The 8,997-nt window shown below is 45.4% G+C and overlaps 1 protein-coding gene across 1 annotated transcript in view; it reads right to left on the minus strand.

The window, feature by feature from the left end:
- Positions 1-1,248: 1,248 nt before the first annotated feature.
- Positions 1,249-8,997, minus strand: part of SPOPL (speckle type BTB/POZ protein like) — a 27,253-nt gene continuing 19,504 nt past the window's right edge. Inside the window, 6 exon segments of the mRNA XM_018554233.1 lie at positions 1,249-1,775; positions 2,867-2,920; positions 4,426-4,568; positions 6,640-6,762; positions 8,909-8,981; positions 8,983-8,997. The exon segment at positions 8,983-8,997 is cut by the window's right edge and continues 143 nt beyond it. Of these exon segments, the coding sequence (XP_018409735.1) occupies positions 1,631-1,775; positions 2,867-2,920; positions 4,426-4,568; positions 6,640-6,762; positions 8,909-8,981; positions 8,983-8,997 (553 nt within the window). The 3' untranslated portion in view covers positions 1,249-1,630.

Genomic DNA, 8,997 nt, shown 5'->3' on the forward strand with positions numbered 1-8,997 from the left:
CAGCAACAATCAACCCACTTCCTGTGAGCTAACAGTGCAGTGCTAATGGGAATGGCACTGCTGCTGCACCACCGAGGGACGCCAATCGCTAGACAAGATGAGGAGGAGGAAGAAGACTCAATGCGTCTTCTGACCAGCCAAAAGACATCTGAAAAAAGGTAAGTATATAAAACAAATCATCAAAAAATGAAAATGGGGGGGGGGGGGGGATCCCTTTCTATCTTGATAGAAGTGCTTCTGCATCCACCCAAACCTGGCGTGAACTATATATGTAAATCACAACTTCCCAACAGCTGTAAAACATGTTATGGTGCCCAAAAGGAGCAAGTATCACAGTTCTCTGCTTAGGCTGGAAGTAAAGAACTGCAAATTAGCATGGGCCCTAATTAAAGGGTCCCTTAGGCATACAGAAGCCCATTTGTCAGAAAAGAATCTTATATGCTGACACCCTTAAAAGGAGAACTATGAGGCGAGTGATTTCCACTGATCCTCATAGTTAGAGCCGACCTGTGACAAAGAAGCTGTCACAGGTCGGCTCTATCGATCAGGAAGTGAGCAGAAACATGCAGCAGATCCGCACACTTCCCCATCGTCTCCCTGCAGTGAGCGGTGGCTGTCAGGTGCAGCTCCCTGCAGGGATTCCCCCCTCCCCTCTCCAATCCTCCAGCGCTGAGTGGCGGAATGAATGGGGAGGGGGCGGGCACAGCTGGCTCTGCCACTAGATAGGCAGAGCCAGCTGTCACTCCCGCAGCTGGGTGGATCTCGACAGTATTGTAGGGATCCGTCCTGGCTGCGCCTCTCTCAGTAGCCCGCGATATACTGAGCTTTGGGTCACGGGAGGATTTTAGAATATGTCCTCCCGTGACCCTAAAGAGAACTATGGGATAAAAAGGTTACCCCATAGTTCTCTTTTAAGTAAATTAGGCAAATAAAAAGTATACAAGATGTAGTGACAGGTTCACTTTAGCCAGCACTGTGTCCAAGTCCATAACCGTTTCAGACATTCAGTGCTGACCCCATAGCTCTAATCAGATTATTTCCTAGCTCAAATCACATTCTCAGCTCCCCCCAGTGCAGTATAAGAATTTGATATATAGCAACCAATTAATAGATAAAGGCAACACATGCTGGTTGTTGTAGTTCCACAACAGCTGGAGAGCCAAAGGTTTCCATCTATGACACAGAACATGGACAAAGCCAAACAGCTTTTTTTCCCCCAACAGAAACCCCCCCCCCCCCCCAAAAAAAAAACCACAAAATTCAGTTCTTATTACCGCATTCTGGAGTTAGTGCAATCCTGCATAGCCTGGTCACATGACAAGGCACAATTTGTTTATATAAAGAAAAAAAAAAAACCACGTAAACTGCAGTACATAACACAATTTCAATGGGATCTGCTGAGGGTGATTTAAGGCCATTCAGTGAATTGAAGAGCAACCAGTCCAATTTAAAGCTGTGGATTAGATCACATCATCCATCCTCAATGCTAGCGCCGTCCTCAGTCCCCCACGGGCACGCACAGTCGAAGTGGGTAGAGAATGGATGCCTCAGCTTGTGTGGTACAACAAGTTCGGAACACTGAGTGTCCTTGTCCTTTAGTTGGTGGAAATGCACAGTTCGTGAACAGGTTTCAGGACTGTTTTAGTCTCTTTCTGGGGATTCCAAAGGGCGGACATTGTGCGGACGCCAGTGCTCGGAAGGCCTCGGCTACTAAATGTGGATGGGACTGTATCATGGATTTCCAGCCTGCAGTCTCCATTATGTCGGTTGCTTGACTGAAAATGGAATACACCGATAAGAGCTTAGTGTGGGGGAAGAACAATGCAGCTGCACTGCATGCACCATAAGAGCTTCTGTTTCCAGGACATCATGCTGTCCTGGTCACACTTGATGGGGTCTAATTTATATGTAGAGCTACATTTCAACTGTACTGAACAGACAAGCAAACAAAGAGCAATGAAGGGCTCAGGTAAGATTGCAAGCTCCTTGAGGACAGGGACTGATGTGAATGTGCAATATGTACTGTACAGTGCAGCGTAAATAGAAAACTAAATATGCTCTTTGTATTTATCACTGCGACTTCCTATAAGGCTTCATTCACGTGAGAAAAATCCGGCACGTACAGCTCCGTGCACGACCGTATCACGCAGCACCCGGGAAGGACAAGTGCTGCGTGTGATTAGTATGCAGGCCCTGTCCTTCTCTATGGGATTATCCAGCCGTATGCCCCGCCCAACGCTCACCCGCCCTGCATGTCTGTGCGGATGTGGCTGTCCGTATTCGTACGCTGACAGGATGGATGCTGTCTGCGTCCGAGCCAGAACACCCGCGGCGTACTCCCATAGAGAAGGACAGGGGCTTGCGTACCAATCACACGCAGCATCTGTCCCTCCCGGGAGCTGCCTGATACGGCCGTGAACGCAGGACGGGACTGTATGTGCCGGATTTTTCTCGTGTGAAAGAGGCCTTAAAAAGCAAGTGCGGAGTGTCTGGAGAGCTACAGTCCACAATGAAATGAACTCACTGACACAAACATGAAGTGTGTTGGAGCAATTCATGTTTGCTTGTAGTGAGGGGACAGTTACACTTTTACCCCTAGATTACCAGGAGTTGTCTCATCCAATACAACCAGACTGACTCTGGTCAGAAGTCTATAAAATGAATTTGTCATGGTACCCGGTATACACATATTCGCTCACAATGTATATTGGGTGTATATGTATCGACACGTAATATTTCTGATTTTATTTTTTTAACTGAGCTCTTCATTGCACACAGGCAAAGCTGCTTTGTTTGCTTTTCAGAAGGAAGAAGATGTCTGCAGGAGATGGAGCTACCATGGAATGCAATCAGAAGAAGCACTTACCTGCCATTCCAGTTTTTGCCGTCCTTGCAACCTAGTTGCCTGAGAACACTACATCTGTAAAAAAAAAAAAAAAAAAACCAGAAATGAAAGCAATGACAAGAGGATAATGCACAAAGGAGCAACAGCTAAACCTCAAACCATCTTCATAGGTGCACTAAGAATCTAAGTAAGATATTTTGAAACAGAAGCACTTACTGTCAGAGTTTCAATGTGGAAAATGACACTTGGAGAGCCAGGTCTGGCAGAGCAAGGGTGCGTGATCGCTCAGGGCAAGTAGCCCAATGGATGAGTCTAAAGCTCACCATACACCTTACAATTATCTGCAGATTTTCTATGGTCAGATGGAAAAAGTGCAACCGGTTCCCCCATCTACGCTAAGCTGTGTGGATGGAGGAATCTTCCAGTGGGCCAGGCTTCAGTATCTTGCTAGTCGGCCCCGCTGGCTCTCAGTCTGATTGGATGCAGGCATTGTTCAGGTGTTTTGAGAGTTCGAATTTACTTCAAAGAAGAATTATAGGGAGAGTGAAACACACTCATCCCAATAGTTAGAGCCGGCGTGGTACACTGCAGCTGTCACAAATCAGCTTTATTGATCAAGAACTGAGCGATCGCATACCGCTGATCGCTCACTTCACAATCTTCTCCCTGCAGAGACCTGTCAGTCACCGCTCCCTGCCAGGATCCCCCCCTCCTCATTCTGTTCCTCCAATGCTGACCAGAGGGACAGACACGGGAGGGGGCGGGCACAGCTGGATCTGGATCTAGAGAGGCAGAGCCAGCTGTCAATCAGACAGCGGGGTGGATCCCAACAATATTGTCAGGATCCTTCCCGGGTGCAGCACGGCTCTGCGCTGTCAGCATATAGTGGGCAATAGCCCGCTACATGCTGAGTTTTGGGTCACAGGAGGACATTAGAAAATGTCCTCCTGTGACCCTAAAGGTAACTACAGCCAAAAACGGTTTTGCCATTCTTCTCTTTTAAGCAATTTTCCCACTGAAAACTGTGAAACAGCAGAAACCCACAGCAAACAGCCACCTTTTCTGTGGATATCCAATCAGTACGACACTCCCACTGCCTTAAACAGGGACATATGAAAGAATTTTAAAAATGAACCGTTATAAGCACCATGGACACAATATGACTACCCAAAAATGCTCCAATTTGCATACTGCCAGCCCTCCTAGCTTGAGGAACAAAAATCTAATGTGTCTGTGAAGGTTCTCATTCATCCAGGTCATGGTGTATCGGTAAAAAATAAGCCAAGGCAACTGGACTTGCTGTATTTTTCCTTGAAGACGTTTCACTGGACATCTGACCATCTTTAATTCTGAATTCTGAATTGAGAAAGCTGGTGGGATTGCAAGTGAAACGTCTTCAAGGAAAAATACAGCAAGTCCAGTTGTCTTGGCTTATTTTTTACAGATAAAAATCTAATGTGTAATTGGTTACTTTCTGCCATCGTGCACTTTTACAAAGAGAAGCTTTTGTTTAAACTAGATTTGTGTATCAAGAACACGGAATCGGCATCTGGTGATGAACACCGCACAGTTGTACTTGCCTGTTAATAAAGTCTATTGCTTGTGCTTTCAGCTGCTCGGCACTGTGCAAATCTGCCAAGATAAGGACATCAGCAACATTTTCCACTGAAAGGTTACTGCATAAAGCCTCTTCACACAGGACTTTTAATCGCTCTAATGCATACTGTCAAAAGAAAGACCACATCAATGACAACGTGCTAGAAAGAAAATAAACCAAAAAAAAAAAGTGCAAGCGCTAAAAGTTGTACATGAGGTGACAGCGATGGGGCAAAACACGTTCAGTTTAAAGAAGTTTTTTTTTCTTTTTGATTTATTTTCATCTTAACTCATCTTTAATGTTACTTATGAATTTTGACGATCGTTACCTGCTCTTAAAGTGACACTAAACTCGGGGGTAAAATCTCAAAAATGCATTCAAGTATCTTAACTATTAACACAAATGGGTCTTATTTGTAGAGCCTCAAATCATCTCTGAATTGGTGCTGACACTGTCCTTCCTTATGGAGGGTGACTACTTTGTTCCCCATAGTCCCTGTGTGTGTTGTAAAGTAGTCACCGCTCCAAGCTTGTGCCTGTGATGGACTACAATCTCATGTTTAGTTTACTAATTTGTATTGAGATAGTAGTCCATCACAGGAGTGAGCTTGGAGTGGTGGCTACTTTACAACACACAGGGACCATGGGGAACAAAAGTAGTCACCCTCCAGAAGGACGGACAGTGTCAGCATCAATTCAGACAAGGTGCACACTTGGGCGATCCTTGGATGCGCGCAATCCTGTGCGGTTGCCGCTTAGCCCCATTGATTTCAATGGGGTTAGATCTGCGCAGTAATCGCTGAAAAAAGGTACATGTACCTTTTTCCGTGACACGCACCGCACGTTTTTTTCAGCCGCAATCATGCAAGATTGCACGGTCGGAATTATGGCAGGAAACCGCTCGATCTGCCTGGGGTGCCATTATAAAAGGATGACACCGCCAACGCAATCAGCGGTCGTGTGCTATTTTGTGACCACGCTTTTCATGCACGATTGCCGAGTGATACACAAATAAGACATTTTTGTTAATAGCTAAGGTACTTGGATGCATTTTTAAGGTTTAACTCCTGAGGTGTCACTTTAATCCTTTTTTTAATGCTACACTAACAATTTACACAAACCATTTTTTCCCCCCTTTGCATGCGTCGCCACATAGCATCAAAAAGGGGAATAAAGCTCTACCAAAGTAAATCACAGACGTTCACTTTGAACTTTACCATTCCCATAGGTTACATAAAAATTGCATTAATGTGATATCATTGTAAACAGCAAACTTTGTTGATTACATTTTTCTGATAAATATAAGGGGTGTGCAAATGCTGTGCTGGGAGAAAGGACAACAAATGCTGTTTGTTTTCAATTCACTTGAACCAGAAATGAAAGGAGAACTATGAGGTGAGTGAAAATCACCCATCTTCATTAGTTCGAGCCCACGTGTGACAATAACAATTAGTGACAAGTGAATTAATGACATAATAAGACTGTCACACGTTGGCCCAATAGATCGGGAAGTGAGCGAACACATACCGTCGCTCGCTCACTTCTTGATCATCTCCCTGCAGACAGCTCCCTGTCCTCACAGCGATTCACCCCTCCTCTCTCTCTGATCCTCCAGCGCTGACTGGAGGAGTGGATAGGGGAGGGGGCGGGTACAGCTGGCTCTGCCTCTAGATAGGCAGAGCCAGCTGTCACTCACGCAGCCGGATGGATCTCGACAGCATTGTCGGGATCCGTCCCGGCTGTGGCGGTCTCAGCATACCGCGAGCTTTGGGTCACAGGAGGACTGTCCTCCTGTGACCCTAAAGAGAACTATGGGGAAAAACACTTACGACATAGTTCTCTTTTAAGGAATTAAAAAAAAAAAAATATGTATCCAAATCTGCTAAGAAAATTAAAGCCTTATCTGCCCCCCCAAAAAGGATATATAATACATTAGGTACACTACATTTCAAATCCAATGCTATAATGTGCATAACCGAGACATTGCCTGAAACTAAAACAATGCTCCGGCATTCAAGTATTTAGGGAGGAATAGGCCCGGGGACTCATGTGGTTAAATATGAGATGCTGGTGGTGGTGGTGGTGGTGGGAAGGAGACTCGCTTGCGAATGACGCTATATAAAGCCTGTCACCGTCAGTTCAAGCAGTTTAGTAGAGGTGTGAGAAAATGGAAACACTTTTAATTAGAGAGGACTTACTTTATCTGCTGCTGCCAACAAGTTATCAGCCATCTTGTCTAGATTGGGGGCTTTTCCTGTATAGATAAATCTCATCATTTCTTTGAATACTTCAGGTTCCACATCGTGAATGTCTACTCTATTCTGTACAAGAACAAATACACAAAACAGGAAAGCAGTGCAAGCTTTGTAAATAAACCAAGGCCTCAAAGAAAGAAAAAAAAAAGTTATTAATCAAAGAGCGTCTGAAGAAAAAGATCGGTACCCCAGATGAACATTCAGTTTAAAAATCAGCTAAATACATTTCAGGTGCATTAAAACAAAAGGTGTGCAAATCCTTACAGTTCATTTTCTTTAGAAAGCAGCCACAGCCCAAGTGGAAAAGCCGGTTCCCTGTCAGCGTATTGCAAAGAACGTGAGGAAGCAGTGATCTCTCTGCAGAGGTCCAAACACACCAACCTCTTCCCTGCTGAGCTAGAGCTCTCCTATTCACAGAGAACATGAGCTTTGCTAATTGCAGAGCTATAGGTCTGACCTCAGCAGAGAGACCACTGCTTCCAAGTGTCTTTCTCTGCAACATGCTGCTGGGTCTCTTCTGATTAGCCTGTGGCTGCTTTTTAAAGAAAACAAAATCATAAAACCTTGCACGTACCAATCCAGCGAAAGAACAGTGGAAACCACCAAAGGTTTATATTGCTAAGAAAACCATCCAATGGGCTTCTGCTAGCTGATGGTCACATGAGCAATGTCAAAGAACTGCATGCTCTGCCAATTTGCCCAACCAGGTTGACCCCTGTATATGCTGCCCCCCTATGGGTGGGTGGTAAGGTAGGCTGAAATAAATACAAGCTTCGTCTCATGTTGTCCTTTTCTCTCCCAAACTTAAGAAGACAACTGGGCACTTGCCAATACACCCTAGGCATCTCCTTGAGGCACCATTCCCACCAGGGTGTCGTGGGAACGCACTTTCCCACGCGTTTGCGTCCCCATTAATCCCCACTGGGCCCCTGGACGTGCGGCAAACACAGAAAAGTAGTACATGTCACAAATATGGCGACATGCGTTTTTGACGCGCTTTCACAATACGCCCTGGGGTGAACGGGGCCCTTAAAAGGAGATCTATAAGGTGAGTGAAAATCATTCATCCTCATAGTTCGAGCCAACGTGTGACAATTAAACTGTAACACGACGGCTCAATACGTGAGCGAGCATCCCGATAATCTCCCTGCAGAGAGCCGTGACTGTCAGTTCCGACTCCCTGCAGGGATTTCCCCCCAACCGCCATCCCCCCCACGCCCCGATCCTCCAGCACTGACTGGAGGAACGGACGGAGGAGGGGGCGGGCACAGCTGTCTCTGCCTCTAGATAGGCAGAGCCAGCTGTCATTCATGCAGCTTGGTGGATCTCGACAGCATTGCCAGGATCCGCCCTGGCTGCGCCGCGCTCAGTACAACGGCGGGCAATAGCCCACGATATACAGAGCTTTAGATCACGGTTGGACGCTAGTATATGTCCTCCGTGACCCTTAAGAGAACTATGGGGAAAAACAAACACTTACCCCATAGTTCTCTTTTAAATAATAAGTAAACTAAAAACACAAAGAGCACAGCTCACGCTCTCATGCGTCCCCGCAATCCACACTCGGTGCACGGATGACTCTCTTCTGGAGTAATAGGCTCAAAAACTGTAGAACCAGCACACGATCTTTCAAAGAAATTCAAACTTTATCCCACATGCATCTATACAAAGAACAACCGCTGAAGCGTTTCTGTCTTGGCCTTAGACATTGCAGCTATGACTAAGGCCGAGTAAGACAGAAACGCGTCAGCAGTTGTTCTTTGTATAGATGCATGTGGAATAAAGTTTGAATTTCTTTGGAAGATCATCATGTGCTGGTTCCACAGTGTTTGACCCTTAAATAATAAATTGCACATAAACCATATACCAACAACATTACTGTTGTCACTTTTCAGCTCATGTGGAGTTAACGCCTTTGACTCACACAATCCGACTTCCGCAGACAACAAAAGCCTATAAATCTATCACTGCAAGGATCCAAAAACCAGAAGATATTTCACAGGACCAATGCGAACATGTCTGAGGTGATGTAACAGGAGAAGCAATAGAGAAAGTACAAGAACAATGAAAGTGGAAGTACGGCTGTAAATAACACAACGTAGGGACTGTAAAAGGTTTTCCGGTGAAATATTAGGAAACGGACCAAAACCAGAACTACAGAGATAAAAAAACAGATTTATCACCATGCTAGGAAACAATAAAACACGGATACCTTTTTATTTTCCTCCATCTCGTGTTCAAACATTGCACTGAATACCGGGGAGCGAGCTGGAACAAAGCAGGAGAGAAGAGTCAGGGGGA

Source organism: Nanorana parkeri, unplaced genomic scaffold (genome assembly GCF_000935625.1).
Source record: "Nanorana parkeri isolate BGI_ZX_2015 unplaced genomic scaffold, ASM93562v1 scaffold148, whole genome shotgun sequence".
Classification (NCBI taxonomy): Eukaryota; Metazoa; Chordata; class Amphibia; order Anura; family Dicroglossidae; genus Nanorana; species Nanorana parkeri.